The 17310-nt window shown below is 42.1% G+C and overlaps 1 protein-coding gene across 2 annotated transcripts in view; it reads left to right on the top strand.

Annotated features, from left to right (window-relative positions):
* Window positions 1–814: 814 nt before the first annotated feature.
* LOC126161838 (uncharacterized) overlaps window positions 815–17310 on the top strand; it is a 55389-nt gene continuing 38893 nt past the window's right edge. For both annotated transcript variants that reach the window (XR_007534964.1, XM_049917943.1), the window contains exon 1: window positions 815–922. Coding sequence is in view for 1 of the 2 variants with exons in the window: in XM_049917943.1 (XP_049773900.1) it covers window positions 859–922 (64 nt within the window). In the remaining variant the exon portion in view is untranslated. The remainder of the gene's footprint in view (window positions 923–17310) is intronic.

Below are 17310 nucleotides of genomic sequence, written 5' to 3'. Positions count from 1 at the left end.
GTGGGAAACTTTCATGATGTCAGCGTGTTGTAGGTGTCGCCACCGGCGCCAACCTTGTGTGAATGCTTTGAAAAGCTAATCATTTGCATATCACTTCTTCTTCCTGTCGGTTAAATTTCGCGTCTGTAGCACGTCATCTTCGCGGTCTAGCAATTTTAATGGCCAGTCGTGTAATTATACATTTACCTGATAGTGTGACAGTTCCGTGACATTTCCTTCGTACGAGCTCCGATGGGAAGCAATAATTTGCGAGAAGGGGATTAATGGCTTAGGGACGCTGCTGCATTGCAGCGTGCGATAAGTTGGAAATTTGGTTCGGTCAGTGACCTTGTCCGGATATCTGAAGCGGATAAGACAACCGCTCGTGAGAAATGGTAAATCCGACTTCGAGTCCCGCGCTGGCACAAACCTTCAGCTTTCGCATTTCCACAATACCCTGTGTGCCTGGAAGTTACTAGTTTACCGTGCACCCTTCCCCTTCTCATTCCATATTTCGTATACGGTGTATAGACCTGTCGCTAACTCGCGAAGCAGAGCAGACACTACTCGTGTATAAATTATTTGTGGATGCCCTTGCCTACGGAGTTGCGGGTCTCAGGGAAGAACACTTTCTATTGCGGAAGCCGCAGCAGGGCATGACTGCAAAAGCGGCCGCGTCCAGGACGTTGCCACGTCCGGTAGGAGTGTCGCCCGCCTGTCGCGAAGGATGATGCGCGCCGCTGGAGGAGGCGGCATCGCAAATGATGGGGACGCCTGGAGCCGCGCGGGGCGGGGCGGGGCGGGGCCACGTCGGCCTTGGGGCCCGCGATATAAGCCGGCGGTGCGCGCGACCCCACAACAGCGCCGCTCGCTGCAGCCATGGCTCTCCTGCAGGTCTCCTGCTTTCTCGCAGTCGCGATTGCCGCCGTCTCGGCTGCACTACGTGAGTACACCTCCACCACACAGTGTAGCTAAGCGGCGACGTTAATTAGTCCTGCCTAGAGCTGTAAAACTACCGTAGGCTACCGTAGACTATCACAATTAAGCGTGGACTTCTGAAGTTTTCGTAGTAGCTTTGGTCAGTTAAGGTCGTACCCGCGTTACTTGTAAGTTAGGTGTGTTGCCTACCTATCGGGCGTCGCGTCATAACTATCGCTTTCTTTACGTATGCGATCAGTGTGTTACTAGAGTCCGCTAAAAACCAGAAGTGGTGAACCGTCTAGAAACTGTGAGGATATATTAAGGGCCAGATAACCTATGGAATATTTTACTTCTCCACAGATATCCTCCTGCATGTTTTATTCGAAAATTGTTGATTTGTGACGTGAAACAGACGGATGTTGTACACAACATAGACTTAGCATATAGCGCCAGAGAACGAAATATCCTCAACAAAAAGGTAAAACACAACACCCGCAAAACAAAAATGTATCAATCATCGCTTCAATACTTCGTCGAACTTATATAAAACATATCTCTGTTACTCATAAAAAACTTTAGCATTTATAAATAATGACAGAAAACTCTTTTCTTTTCATCATAATGAAGAACTTTCTATTGAGTATAAAAAGCAATATTTTTATATATATAATGTTCGTGCGTGTAAACTATACTTGCATCAAACGTTATCATTTGTGTTGCATAGAAGCGTCTAAGTTACCCTAACAACTATTTTTTATTACTTATAAAATACAATTTATCTTCTGTAAAAATGTAATATGAACTACGCTGAATGATGTTTCGTTCTAATTATGAGCAAAGCAAACAACCAAACAAACAAGAAAACGAGAGGCAAGTCGCCCGCTCTCACTTCCTCCCTCACACATTCATTTATGTTCCTTTCCTACCATCCACCAACAATCCTACCATATGCTACGTCATATATGTAGTGTACCAAAACTACTGAGCAATAGTTTTGGTAGAACACAGCTCTACTTCTGCCGATAAGGAGGCCGTGGCTTCAGGAACGCCTACACAAGATTCTCTGGAATCGTGGAAAACGGTTGGAATTCTTCGAGAAACAGCATTGTAACCATAAATATCGTCAACGACGAATATTGTCTCTTAAACTAAGGCACCATTCATACCGTTACTAGCTTTATGAAGCTGCTTCCTTCTCGACTAGTACAAAAAGGTAGCAATTTCTACCTAATCCATTAAATTTCGGGCAAGCAGCCGCGTGAATTCCAACTTGTCACACTGTTACTTCAGCCGTGTACCTTGTTGGCATGCACGGAGAAAACCAAGAATGTCTCTTAGTTCCTTCCGAGGATGGCTGGAAGACATGCGGCAGAAATATCAGTGGAACTAATGTAATTTGTACAGCTGCATGCCTGAAACTTAATGGGTTATTTATTTGTACATTTTTACGTGATTTCTACTTCTGGAAGATCCGTTGTTAATGGGATGACTATAGACTCTCTTTAAATTTGGCGCAATTCCATTAAGGTTTGACATTTTTCCCAGACTCGCTATGCTAAATAACTTATAGATCCTGTTTCATATGCACGATTCGCTCATAAATTAGAAGAAATGATAATGGTACTTGTTTTTGAATGGCACCGAAGCTGGAAGTATTAGAATGACGAAGCTGTTACTGCTCTTGGAGGAAGTCATTTTCCTGCATAAGCTACTTTTGTGTTCGAAATAATCACTTTATTTCATGCTTAACTGTTAGCTAATTTCACCCACTTGAGCGAAAAGAAGTATCTAGCGCGTACCTGAGGTGTTGAATTTAGGTAATTGCTAAGCATGAAATATAGTGATTATTTCGAAAATAAAAACAGACTGATTAGGAAAATGACTTTCCTCATGAAATTTATACCGACATTGGAAGCATGTGTAGCAATGTCTATTGTTACTACTCTACAGTTAGCGTCAGTTTCTTAAGAACAATTTACAGGAAAATTTAAAAATTTCATATATTTATTACGTCTTAACGGTTTAAGTAACAACAGAATTGTGTTAAAAAGGGACAATAAATTGTTCATGTCTCTATGAAGGAATCTCCCAGTATGTGTTTTACGGAAACCACGGAAAACAAAACTTCGAATGAGGATATATACTGCAACGGAATGAAATTTCTAACCTTATTCGATCATTCTTTCTACTTTATTACATGTCGTAATGCTTTCTTTTATTCTGAGCCTCGTTTGATGTTACGGTTACCTTTTAATGTAGAAACTATGTCGAGTTATACAGTACACCTACAGATTATGCAAACCCCCAGTCAACTGTACTAACGTTTGTTTGGTTTATTCAAGAATACACCAAGCCTGATCTTTGGCAGCATGTTGGATCCTCTTTGCTTATCCCGCTAGAGATCATTAAGGTTGATATTTTCACACGTCTTGTTTATCTCACGAATTACATTGTCCGTTTAACTCTTACGCGAGTCACATAGTGCTCTCATATCATTAGACTTTCCGACAAACTGAGATTTGATACTGATGTTATTTTATATATGATTATTGTGACATGATTTGTCGACGGTTTATTCATCAGATTTTCGCTATTCATAAAAAAGATCTCGTGGTAAAAAGGGTAAGAAATTTTCTCGTGCAAACCATCAAATTCTATAAAATAATTGAGGGTATACCGATGAACAGATAAATTCTATTTATCACGTTCCAAAACCCAGTCATATTACAGTTACGTTAAAAAATTTTCATCTTTGGGCACTAAAATACGAAGTCAAATAATCAAGGAGAATTAATAATAGTCTTATCGTAAGTCACATACACGTTGCTTCTAAAGAAATATTTCTTACAATAGCCCTAGCAAATTATATAAAATTGTAGCTATTATTTCCATTTTAACACAGAATTAAACACAGATGTGCTATCGATTCCTTGATTCATATTGGACTATTTAAATGACGTATTATACCAAACAGACCAAGACACACACCATGTGCAAGAATGCGAAGGGGAGTAACAAACTACATCATTGTCTAAAGTACAGTGCTCAATATTTGTTATAAATTCACTGTATCCCGATTTAAAATTTGAGTCGCACACCTCTTTTTATAGCTGGCACTTCAGCTACTCCAGTGTTGACTCCTTTGCTCATCGGACTGTGTCAATCGTCATGACTGTCCTCGTCATCGTTTTTTAAATTGCAAATCAAGTTTTTCTTCTCTTGCAGCTGTTTCGTAATACTGTGCTGTTGCTCAAAGAGGTTATAAATGTCATAGTGTTGCGCAGTCATAGAGCTGAGAGTTCCACTTCGTCCTTCAAACGCAATAGAGAGCAGGAGCAAATCGCTTATATAACTTATAAATAATTTAAATATTTCAGTAAGTTACACATATTTTTATTCGTGAATTAAGATTATAGCGACACTCTAATTATGAACGGAGAATTAACCAAACTATCCGACGAATTTGGAGGGAATTACCTTGGAGCATTCACGAGAACTTCGACACTTTTAGCGCGTTTTATTGTATAGTCTCCATGGAAAACTAATTCGAGGTCATCGGATCAAGAGTTAAACGTTGTTTTCCCGGAATAAAAGTCTTTTTCTACGTCTACTTCCACTGTCTGACCTCAAGAGGTTTCGAAATGAGAAGATGATAAAACGGATGGTATAAGAGGTGCTTCGACACCCTGTAGTTAATTTATAATTAGGTATTGTAATTATCTTCGAAAGTAAATGCTGCAACATATTTTCTGGCTATTCCTAAGAAGTGCTTAAATAGGTAGGGTCTTCACTCTTTCCTCATTGTTGTTACGCGGATGAATCCTTGTGCAAAAGAGTGTTATATTTGTATTGAAATGGATGACTATCGAAATGAAGACAATGCTGAAAACGACAATAGCTGCTTCTTTCGAGCAGCATCAAGGAGACCGCCAAACTTGTCGTCCACATCCAACGGACGGATCACCGTCAACAGTAGTGCAGTGCCGCTTGTCCGAGTAAATTCATGGAAGACAGCAGAGGGGTTTCGATTTATCACGAACATTGATGCTCAGTTGATGGCAATAGACTCTTCTTACCCTTTATGATCACATATCTGTTATGAACTTCTCCACAAACACTATTCGAATCGACATGGATTATTTACCCGCAGTTGTGGCAATTTCTCTTCCCGGAGAAAAGGGAATGGACTCGAGCAACTAAACCTAAAAGCTAAATACAAATTATATCTAAAATTCAGCACATCTAACATTCTTCTCTCAATATTATTTAACGTTACCGGTGCGGTTTTAATGCGGGGACAGACTGTTTGAAGACGTAAGTATTCATGAGTACGATTGTACATCCATCTGTATTTCTCCTGCATTAAAACATCCAAAACGTTAGGCTACATGTCTCCACAGAAGACTGAACTGTAGGCCTGAGCCACATGAGACGTCGCAAAGCAAATGGAAGATTGTTGCTCCGTTAGACCAGCCGAAAAGAGTGTGATGCTCGAAGTGACGAAAATATACGAACATCCCGAGTGACTGTGAATGGAATTTTTAGGCGGTTTCCCACGTCCCACTAGGTGAATGCTGGGCTGGTGCCCGAGTCTTGCCTCGGTTGCACGATTCGAAAACATTTCAGAAGTACTTTCGCTCACTTCCACTACACGCAGGCAGTTGTGGTACACATATGTGCCAGGGATAACGGGAAGGCGGCAGGAAAGACACCACACACCCCTTAAATTAACCAAGTCAAATCCGTTAATAACCAAGCCATCCTTGCTCCGATGCCAGAGAAACCTAAAAAAAATCTACTGAAAATATTCCATAGCACCAGAAACGTAAAAAAACAGTCGGTCAGTCGGTCTGTCGATGTTATTATTTACCGAGATAGACTGCCTTTCCTTCAACGATACAAACAACTATTTCTAAGTATTCCAGGAATGCAAACCAAATAAAAAGAGAGACAAGACAAAATACTACCTGCAGACGACATGACTTCGCTGTGCAGAGCCTTAGGAAGATGAAGGAAGCCCTCCACTTTTAACAGAGACATTCAGATTATCTGGAAAAAGGCTCCAATGACGGAAGTCGAAATCTTCGATAAAAAAGAGCACGAGTATTATTTATTATTATCTGTGGTCGTAATTCATCTTCGCGGATGGTTGTAGCGTCGATATATAGTATAATTTTCAATGAGACCGTAGATGTCAAGCGAAAATCGTTACGGTACAAAATTTTGTACCACAGATACTGTAGTATTTAGGATCATGGACGCTATTCTGTGTGTCTTAGTTTAAGTAAAAGGAGGGAACAAGACCAGAATGACACAAATTATACACTAAGTCCTACTACTTGTCTTATGTTTTGCATGTGACTAATGTCGAGCTGATGTACACGACGACATATCTACAGATTTGCAGGAGGAAAATTGAAAATCCCGTTCGAACTCTGTGTCACTAGAGACTGATTCGCAAAAGATGGTAAATCAGATCTTCCTTTGTGTCTGTAAGCAAACATCTCGGCGCTGAGCTCAATTACGTCCGGGAAATTTAAGGAATTAGAATAATCTGACGGAATTTGAACCGTCTTTGACGAAGTGTCTTGTCCACTGAGCCGCCGCGCCGAGAGCGCAACTTCACAAGAAGTTCTTAGGTCTGTTGGCGACATCTTTTATTGAGGCCATATATTTCCCCTGACTGCCCTCACCCATCCTCTCTAACTACATTTCATTACTCATCTGCTTCTAGTCATACAGATCAGCGTTTCTTGAAATGTGTTCACTCAAGTGTTCTGCAAAACGTACTTCAGCATTTTCACATCTTTCAAGAAAGTAAATTAGAAAAGAACAACTTTAAAAAATAGAGTAGCAACTAACCATTGCTCCCATCTACTAATCTGTTTAGTATGTACGAATGGGACATCGACAGCTACAAATTGCTTATTTGCGACATTTTTACAAAGATCGATGAACTTAATTTAACCCTTCAAGGCGGACAAGTAAATACATTTAGTATTCTCCAAAAAATCTTACTTTTAAGAGGAAGAATTCTGAAAAATTTGTACGCGCTCTAATAAGTGTCATTGTTCGTCAAGAATGAAAGCCTTTTTACGAGGAAGGATCTAGAATAGGAAAGACCTAAATAGTTTGAATGAAGTTGTTCATCAGCATGAACAGATTAAGCATCTAAATGAGGTATATGTGAAATTCTGATTTATTGTCAATGTACGACCTACCATTCAACGGAATAATACGAATCTTCTATTGAGGAGACATCTAATTCACCGTAGGAAGAAAAATTTGAATTAACGCTGTTGTCGAAATTGTGATGGAGTTTAAAAAAATGAATATTCTCTACTGTCACAAAGCGCCGTGTTGATACTTTTGCCCTTTGAAACTATATGTACGTGCGAAACGGTGTTCTCACGACAGTATGCCATCTTAGGCAATTTATAACACTTAAAACACTTGATAATGGCACTTTGAAGCCGGAATCATGATTGTGTAAGTGTAATGTAACACTGTAAATAAACAACAGCCTAATGGTGGCACTGACTTTAAAGGGTGTTCTCACCTTTTGCGTCGACAAAAATTAAACACCCTCAGAGACATGATTCAGAACCACCCATGATAATTCAACTTTCACCCATAAAGCCTACTGTCAAGTCGAAAATGAGAACCAATTCCACACATCTCACCAAACTTTAAATTTAGAAGTACTGTTGGATTATATTACTTTAAAATGAAGCAACTTTACGAACTTCCGATTAATTTGAAATTATTCTCTGAAGAAGATAAACAAAGTTTGAAATAGTTGTCATTTTTGTAGGAAATAATTAATTTACAGAATGTTGTATTGGTAATAAACTACACAAATAAGAGTGAACATTAAAGAGGATTCCGCTTACCGAAAACATTAAGAAACTCTGACGCAGATGATGCACAAAGAATGTCAAAGGTTCTTATATAATAACACAGGAAAATTTTAGCTACAGACTGGCAGAGCAACGATATAAAATAGCATCATTTCTTACAAGGCCAAGGATGAAGCCAGGGATGACCTTGGGTCCAGAGTGCGTTCGGAGCAAGACGGCAGATGCGAAAGGAAAAGAAAACGTTGAGAGCCCCTTCCAGAGCACCGACTGACTTACGTAGTCAGTCTCTGCATTACGTAAAAGGTTAATGTGGGGAACTACATGCCGGTTAGCTGGCTTGTATATGCCTGGAAAAAACCAGTTACCCCGTCGGTAGGAAGGCCTTGAGATGGCCAATTAAACTACGTTGTACAATTTTACGGTGGATGCAAAAGAAAAGAACAATCCACGCACTCATTATCTTCAACGCCCTTGATAGTCTTCTTGTTGTATGTACGGGATCATCACTATGACATTTTTTTGAAGGAAGGAAGGTTAGAGTTTAACGTCCCGCCGACATCGAGGTCATTAGAGACGGAGAAAAGCTCGAATTGTTTCAAGGATGGAGAAGGAAATCGGTCGTGCTCTTTCAAAGAAACCATTCCGGCAGTTGCGTGGAGTGATTTAGGGAAGTAACAGGTAACTCAGATCACGAGGACCGGAGGCAAATTTGAATGGTCGTCCTCCGGGATGTGAGTCCAGTGTGCTAACAAAAAATTGGTTCAAATGGCTATGAGCACTGTGGGACTTAACTTCTGAGGTCATCAGACCCCTAGAGCTTAGAACTACTTAAACCTAATTAACCTAAGGACATCACACACATCCATGCCCGAGGCAGGATTCGAACCTGCGACCGTAGCGGTCGCGCGGTTCCAGACTGTAGCGCCTAGAACCGCTCGGCCACTCCGGCCGTCAGTATGCTAACAACCATGGCACCTCACTCGGTGTATCTTTCGACGTTAATGAAAAAATAATTACGAATGCTGTACTGTTGGTATCGTGTAGACTCAGGCAACGCCGTGCACTGTAACGCATTAACGTGTACTAGCACCACTACATGAAACAGAGGAGCTAAGGCCTCAAGTGATCCCAAAATCGAGAACGTTGAAAAATTATGTGAACTTCTAAGAGACGAATTCGTAGTGCTAAACTGTTTTTCCTGTCGTGATTCAATCAATATTTGTTTGAAACAAATAAGGTTTTAGCATTTTCTTAAAATTTGTGGCAAATTTCATGAATTACTGTTGTAACAAGTCCGAAAATTTCTATTTCTCGTCTCGCTAGAGGCATATATACTAGATACTGAAACTTATTTGTATTGTCAGAAGATAATCATTGTAGTCGTAGTCGTATAATTGATTCGTAGCTTCCCGAAACAAATTATTTGTATGGTCAGAAGATAATCATTGTAGTCGTAGTCGTATAATTGATTCGTAGCTTCCCGAAACAAATTCTCACTCTACAATGGAAAATACAATGTTAAGAAATTCCTTATAAATTAAAACTCTATTCCAGACTTATCCTTGAGCCCAGATGACTTTCGCTGGCAGTGCCTGGCAAGAGCTATGTTGCAGCACACAACTGTAACCGGCCAGGAACCTTGAAATAAGAACCTTTCGAGAACGGCAACAGGGAAACAGATAAGAGCTGCTATTGTGGAAAATAGGAGCAGAACTGTCTAAGCTGACCAGTACATTGATCGGACAGAACATCACAACCAGCCGTGAGTTGTGGAATTAGCACGCTTAGGATACATGGAACAACAGTAAAGTAAATTAAATCAACAGGTACGTAGCCGGAAAAGAGATGCTGAAAATATTTTGTCAGCGACTCACTGCAGTCGGATATTGAGTGCTGCTCTTGTACATACCTCTCGAAAGATAGAAATCGATAACGAAACCGATGATAGAGAACAGGAATTGAAGCAAACGCATGTAATCCCTTAACTGGGCGACGGCAACTTGCGTTTTATAAACAGTGCAGAGGGCGCCATATTAACTGCAGCGTTGGTCAAAGTGCAGATACGTCGAAACCGTTTGTTGGAAATTGAGCATTTGTAGCAGGAAACCTGTCTGTACGAACCAACGATATCGTCAGTCACGGGAGCTTCGTAATTGCAATGACAATAATTTGTATGGTCTGTAATGTAAGGTCGCTTCATGTCGAGTAACCCCTCGAGGTACATCGTGTTCCAGAGGCGAACAAGTTGATTCATGGACCAAGTACTCACCAGTGGCAACCTTATTATGTCTGAACTAAGCTGAACTTCCGGACGCAGGTGCTTACTACTGAAAGCACAAGAAACACTGCAGACGGCGTCGAGATTATTACTGTGGATTTACATTAGTTAATGACTGAAATCTTATTCACCATTTATGCCGCTTTCCAGTTGGACTATTGTCTGTATCAAATATTTGTAATAGTGCTACACTGGTTCGATAAGCAGTGAGGTGATGTCTTGGTCTTTAAATCTGTCGGATATCAAACCCCTGGGATACATTTACGTCTACCATATGTGAGTGATGGTTAATACACGGTGTACTCCTCCCAAATCCATTCACCAATGGTACGTGGGACAAACAGGTATAGGATTCAGTTCCTCTGACCTTCAGGGATTACTTGTGATCCGTCTGCTACTACGTATTTCCTGTCATGTACTAAAGAACTGTCGAATCCACGACAAGGAGGATCCTAGAAGTTTGGTGTGTCTAAAACGATCCATTACTATACTGGGTAGGTATTGCTACTGTTATGGTTGAAAGTTGGTTCCGCAAAGTCACGCATCTGAAGGTTACTGTCTTAACCAACTACTTCCGTTAAATAATTTACTTACAGTGGTCAGCTCAGCATTACTAGAACAAATAAAATGCAGCAGAGCGTGAGTTATGCATTTGGAAAAAAATATTCAGGGGAAATTTACTTTGAGGAGTCTGTAAAGCTTTCTGAAGTGCTGAAGTCCCCAATTCTGAATCGATAAAAGTCTTAAGACTATGGCCGCTGTCATCCATAACAATCGATAAACACTTTGTACAGTAGTGCTGCGGTAGCTATTCTTGAATGCTGTGTTACAAATCGCTGTGCAGTTTACATAGATTTATTCAGAAATAACTCTGGGGTCTCAGAATACAACGCAATGAAAACCGAAAAACACAGACAGAGGATCTCTCCAGGTTTCGATTCGTAATAATCGCAGCTGCGTAGTTGAAGTATGCACGACTGGTAGGCAGGCGTGTCAGAACATGTAGGCAAATTGTCCACGCCGTATTCCCGCAAGGAATTAGTGTGCAACTGCAGATACGCAACAGAATCAACAGATTTTCAAAGCGGGATGTTGACCTTGCACACACACACATGCTCCTCCGCCCATATTGACGTTTGCAGCGGTGTAAATGGTGACCATATTGAGCACCTGTAGTGTGACTTAAAAACTTGGAAATGTGCTCTATCTATTGACATGGATATATTCCGTATATGCTGTAATTTCCAGTTTGCATCTCCTGAAACCCCAGAGATACTTATCAATAACCCGCAACTGTGATGCGTGATTAAGTAATTTCTGGTCCCAAACACTTTATAATCTGGGCAGCCAAACCATGAAAATTTATCTGTTAACTGATGCTTTGTTTAAACGACCGTTTTCGCAGCTTATAACTGCATCTTCAGGTATACCTCTGAGTAGAAAGAATGGGCGAGTGCAGTAGGAATCGCTCTCTGAGGGTTCCATGCAAACTTAATTAAGTATGCAGGTAATTTATCCATCCCGGGAATGGATAATCTCGACGATTTTAGCGTGTTATCGACATCGATACTGGCAATATCCCCGTTCCAGGAATCCGAAGGCCTTCGTGAAATTCCTGTAGTGTATCCTGATTCACAACCAGGTGCAAGCACCATGTTACGAAAAAGTGATCCGTTATGTGTGATTGCCCCAAAATTATTGAAAACGCGTGAAATTTTCAGCAATCTTAACGATGTTTCTTTCCCCAGTGAGAGATATACTGTCGTCGTGCGTTGCTTGTGGTGCTTCGAATTTTTATGTTCGGGATGTTTCCGCGATCGGTATCATGCACCAAATCTTCCTGGACAATAGACATAGGAATAAAATAAAAGAATTAGGAAGTGATATAAGAATGAAAAATGGGAATTTAAACAGATTTTTACATCTGAAAACACCATAAATACATGTATTAGAAAATGTAGATAGATAATAGATAATAACAACTCAGTCGTAATTTTGCAATTAATATATTGGTCGCGACGTTAGCCACTATGCCACCACTGAAAGCCTGTTAAAAGGCATCTAAATTGTCGAAAAAATTGACGTCCATTTTCTCAGAAACGGTTCAGTATCTACTGATAAGCCAGGACATGTGTTAGCTTATTTTGGCTCCTCTTACACCGAGCGAAGTATGTGGAAAATCGGGTAGTGGCACTTGCCGTGTTCTCCTCGTGAGTGGTGAGTGCAGTGGGGGGTAGGGAGGTGCAAGAAGCCGACGTAAGCCAGCGCGAGCGGGCTAGGCAATAACAAAATAAATACATCTCAATATCCACGTAAGTGACACATAATGAAGGTGTGTTTATGGCCGGTAACAACTTTAAACGGGAAGAGGGATACTGAAACATTCAAGAGAGCACAAAAAGTGATCATAAAAATATTACGTTCAAATTATACCCAAGAAGGAACACACAGAGTAAAAGCAAGTAATAATGTAGGTAAATGTACAAACATTTATTTGGACACGAAGAAAATTCAGCCAACGGAAGGATATCGTTCTACGGGCCGAGCTTGGAGAGTAAGAAGTTTGAACGTAGTAGGGAAGCTATAAAATCTGAAGAGGAAAATGCTAGATATAGTGACGGATAATGAAACGAAATGGAAAGAAGAGAAGGTTTTCTAGTCAGATGGGTGTAGAGTAATATTAACAGCAGCAGAAAACGGTGTAAGGGGAGTAGGATTCGTTGTGAACAGGAAGGTAGGTCAGAGAATGAACTACTGCGAACAGTTCAGTGATAGGGTTATTCTCATCGGGAATCGATAGCAAACGAACACCGACAGCTGTAGTTCAGAGCAAGCAGAAGATGAAGAGGCAGAAAAAGTATATGAGGGTATTGAGCGGGTAATTCAGTACGTAAAGGAGGATGAAAATTTAACAGTCGATTGGAATGCGGCTTTAGGGGAAGGAGTAGAAGAAAGTGCTACGGGAGAATATGGGCTTGATAGTAGAAATGACAGAGGAGAAAGAGTAACTGAGTTCTGCAACCAACTAGTAACAGCGAATACTGTATTCAAGCATCACAAAAACAGCAGTTATGCTTGGAAAATGGTGGGAGATACGGGAAGATTAAAGTTAGATTACATCATAACCAGGAAGAGATTCCGAAACCAGAAACTGAATTTACGCATGAGGAGATGCAGACTGAGAACACAATTTAGTAATCATGAAGAGCAGGCTGAAGTTTAAGAGACTAGCCAGGAAGAATTATTGCAAAAAAAAAAAAAAGAAGAGGATACAGGGATACAGAAGCACCAAGGAATGTACAGATATACTTTAAGTTGTCTGAGGCTATAGTTATTGCAATAATGAATAGTTCAGTTGACAGTTCATTAGAAGAAGAATGGACATCTCTAAAAAGGACACTCAAGATGTTGGAAAGAAAAACGTAGATACTAAAGGTAACTGTCAAGAAATTATGTGCAACTGGAGAAATATCTCAGTTGATAGACGAAAGAAGGAAGTACAAAAATGTTCAGGGACATTTAGGAATACATAGATACAAGTCACTTAGGAATGAAATAAATGGAAAGTGTAGGGAGGTTAAGGCAAAACGGTTGCATTAAATGTGAAGAAAGCGAATGAGAAATGATTGTCGGAAGGACTGATCTAGTACACCAAAACGTCGAAGCAACCTTTGGTGAAATTAAAAACTAGAGTGGTTACATTAAGAATACAATGGGAAGGAATTCCACTGTTAGATGCAGAGGAGAAAGCGCATATGCGGCAGGAGTGCATAGGCCTCTATGAGGGGAAGGACTTGTCTAATGACGTAATGGAAGAAGAAACAGGAGTCGATAGGGAAGAGATAGGGGATCTTGTATTAGAATCAGAATTCAAAAGAGTTTTGATATACACTCCTGGAAATGGAAAAAAAGAACACATTGACACCGGTGTGTCAGACCCACCATACTTGCTCCGGACACTGCGAGAGGGCTGCACAAGCAATGATCACACGCACGGCACAGCGAACACACCAGGAACCGCGGTGTTGGCCGTCGAATGGCGCTAGCTGCGCAGCATTTGTGCACCGCCGCCGTCAGTGTCAGCCAGTTTGCCGTGGCATACGGAGCTCCATCGCAGTCTTTAACACTGGTAGCATGCCGCGACAGCGTGGACGTGAACCGTATGTGCAGTTGACGGACTTTGAGCGAGGGCGTATAGTGGGCATGCGGGAGGCCGGGTGGACGTACCGCCGAATTGCTCAACACGTGGGGCATGAGGTCTCCACAGTACATCGATGTTGTCGCCAGTGGTCGGCGGAAGGTGCACGTGCCCGTCGACCTGGGACCGGACCGCAGCGACGCACGGATGCACGCCAAGACCGTAGGATCCTACGCAGTGCTGTAGGGGACCGCACCGCCACTTCCCAGCAAATTAGGGACACTGTTGCTCCTGGGGTAACGGCGAGGACCATTCGCAACCGTCTCCATGAAGCTGGGCTACGGTCCCGCACACCGTTAGGCCGTCTTCCGCTCACGCCCCAACATCGTGCAGCCCGCCTCCAGTGGTGTCGCGACAGGCGTGAATGGAGGGACGAATGGAGACGTGTCGTCTTCAGCGATGAGAGTCGCTTCTGCCTTGGTGCCAATGATGGTCGTATGCGTGTTTGGCGCCGTGCAGGTGAGCGCCACAATCAGGACTGCATACGACCGAGGCACACAGGGCCAACACCCGGCATCATGGTATGGGGAGCGATCTCCTACACTGGCCGTACACCACTGGTGATCGTCGAGGGGACACTGAATAGTGCACGGTACATCCAAACCGTCATCGAACCCATCGTTCTACCATTCCTAGACCGGCAAGGGAACTTGCTGTCCCAACAGGACAATGCACGTCCGCATGTATTCCGTGCCACCCAACGTGCTCTAGAAGGTGTAAGTCAACTACCCTGGCCAGCAAGATCTCCGGATCTGTCCCCCATTGAGCATGTTTGGGACTGGATGAAGCGTCGTCTCACGCGGTCTGCACGTCCAGCACGAACGCTGGTCCAACTGAGGCGCCAGGTGGAAATGGCATGGCAAGCCGTTCCACAGGACTACATCCAGCATCTCTACGATCGTCTCCATGGGAGAATAGCAGCCTGCATTGCTGCGAAAGGTGGATATACACTGTACTAGTGCCGACATTGTGCATGCTCTGTTGCCTGTGTCTATTTGCCTGTGGTTCTGTCAGTGTGATCATGTGATGTATCTGACCCCAGGAATGTATCAATAAAGTTTCCCCTTCCTGGGACAATGAATTCACGGTGTTCTTATTTCAATTTCCAGGAGTGTAATTAAGAGCAAATCTGGCTTAACGGACACATAACATTCAATAGGAATTACTAAAATCATTGGGGGCAGTGGCAGCAAAACGACTACTTACGCTGGTGTGTAGAATGTGTGAGACTACTGATGTACTGTGAGACATCCACACTGCTCCGAAGATTACAAGAGCCGACAAGTGCGAGAATTATCGCACAATCAGCTTAAAAAGTCATGCATTGCCAACAAGAATAATATACAGAAGAATGGAAAAGAAAGTCAGTCACTTTAGCTTTAGGAAAGTTAAAAGCACCAGGGAAGCAGTTCTGACGTTACAGCTGATAATGGAAGCAAGACTGTCTTGACACGTTCTTAGGATATGTAAATCTGGAAAAAAGAGTTCGACGGTGTAAAATGGTCCAAGATGTTCGAGCTCTTGAGAAAAATATGATTAAGCTATAGGGAAATATGGGCAACATACAGAAGTAGAAGAACCAAGAGGGAACAACTAGAGTGAAAGACCAAGAACTAAGTGCACGGATTAGAAAGGATGTAGTGTTTCGGCGCTGCAGGTCAACCTATACGTCAAAGAAGGAATGACGGAAATAAAAGAAAGGTTGAGGAGTGGGATTAAAATTCAAAGTGGGAGAATATCAATGTTAAGATTCGCTGGTGACATTGCTATGCTCAGTGAAAGTGAAGATGTATTACAGGATCTCTTGAACGAGTTGGACAGTCTAATGAATAAACCGAAGAAAGATGAAAGTAATGAAAAGTAGTATAAATGAGAACAGCGAGAGATTTAACGTCAGACTTGATCACGAAGGAAGGAAGCTAAGGAATTCTGCTACCTAGGCAGCAAAATAAGCCGGAGCAAGGATGACGTAAAAAGCAGAATAGCATTGGCAAAAAGGGCGTTCCTGGCCAAGAGAAATCTACTAGTATCGAACATTTGAGGCAGAAATTTCTGAGAATCTGCCTTTGGAGCACGACATTATATATGTATGGCATTGAAATGCGAACTGTGGGAAAACTGGAACGGGGGAGAATCGAAGCTTTTGGGGTGTGGTGATAAAGAAGAATGCTGAAAATTGTGTGGGCTGATAAGGTAAGGTATGAGGAGGTTCTCTGCAGAATGGGCGAGGAAGGGAATATATGAAAAACACTGACAAGAAGGAACAGAATGAGAGTACATTTGTTAAGACATCAGTCAAAGAAATACATGTTCCTTACAAAAATCATTTCATTGCCGGTTGGTAGACTGGTAAAATGGTTAAAGGTACTAGACTACTAGCTCATCAGTCTCTTTTTCCTCTAACAGACAGGTCTATATGGCTTTATATCAGAGACAGAGTACCGGTGAAAACCGAGAGGAATAAAACCCTAGGTCTGCGATAGAGCAATGAAAACAAAATAAGGGACAAAAAGAAGAAAAGGAAACAGAGGACGAAAGGCAGGCAATGTGCACCATCTATGGCTCATCCAGAAGGCTCCGTGAGCAGAGTGCAACGAGGGGACATACGTCCTCCAGCAGCCTCCACTTACCAGAGGTAGGCTTACTCCACTCAGAAACTGCCTAGGAGAGACTAGCAGTTCGAACAGGGCAACTGAAGCACAGAGAGAGACAAAAAGTGAACAAGTCTAACAGATCACGCGACAGTGAGCAAGAAGAGTAAAAGAGCAGGTAGGCTGAAGAACGGGCTGGACCACCAAGCCGAGACAGCCACAACCTGGATTGAGCAAAGGAGGCAACAGAGTGTTCTGCCAACCCCTCAATGGGCACTTCCTGAAAGAGTGGTGAAAGCCCCCTTCACAAATGAAACATAAAACTAAGTCAGCCGCTAGGGCATCGTCTCGCAACACGAGGGGTAGCGAGTCAGGGAGATTAAGAGTCTGCTGCAGGGCAGCTAGGTTTACAGGGCAGGGACATTTTACCAGTAGGTGGTGCTGCGCCGTGATATCGATGCTGATGTTGAACCCGCAGGCCGA

The sequence above is a fragment of the Schistocerca cancellata genome, chromosome 2 (genome assembly GCF_023864275.1).
Source record: "Schistocerca cancellata isolate TAMUIC-IGC-003103 chromosome 2, iqSchCanc2.1, whole genome shotgun sequence".
Classification (NCBI taxonomy): Eukaryota; Metazoa; Arthropoda; class Insecta; order Orthoptera; family Acrididae; genus Schistocerca; species Schistocerca cancellata.
The sequence above is the reverse complement of the archived record's forward strand: the minus strand, read 5'-3'. Positions and strand labels throughout refer to the sequence as shown.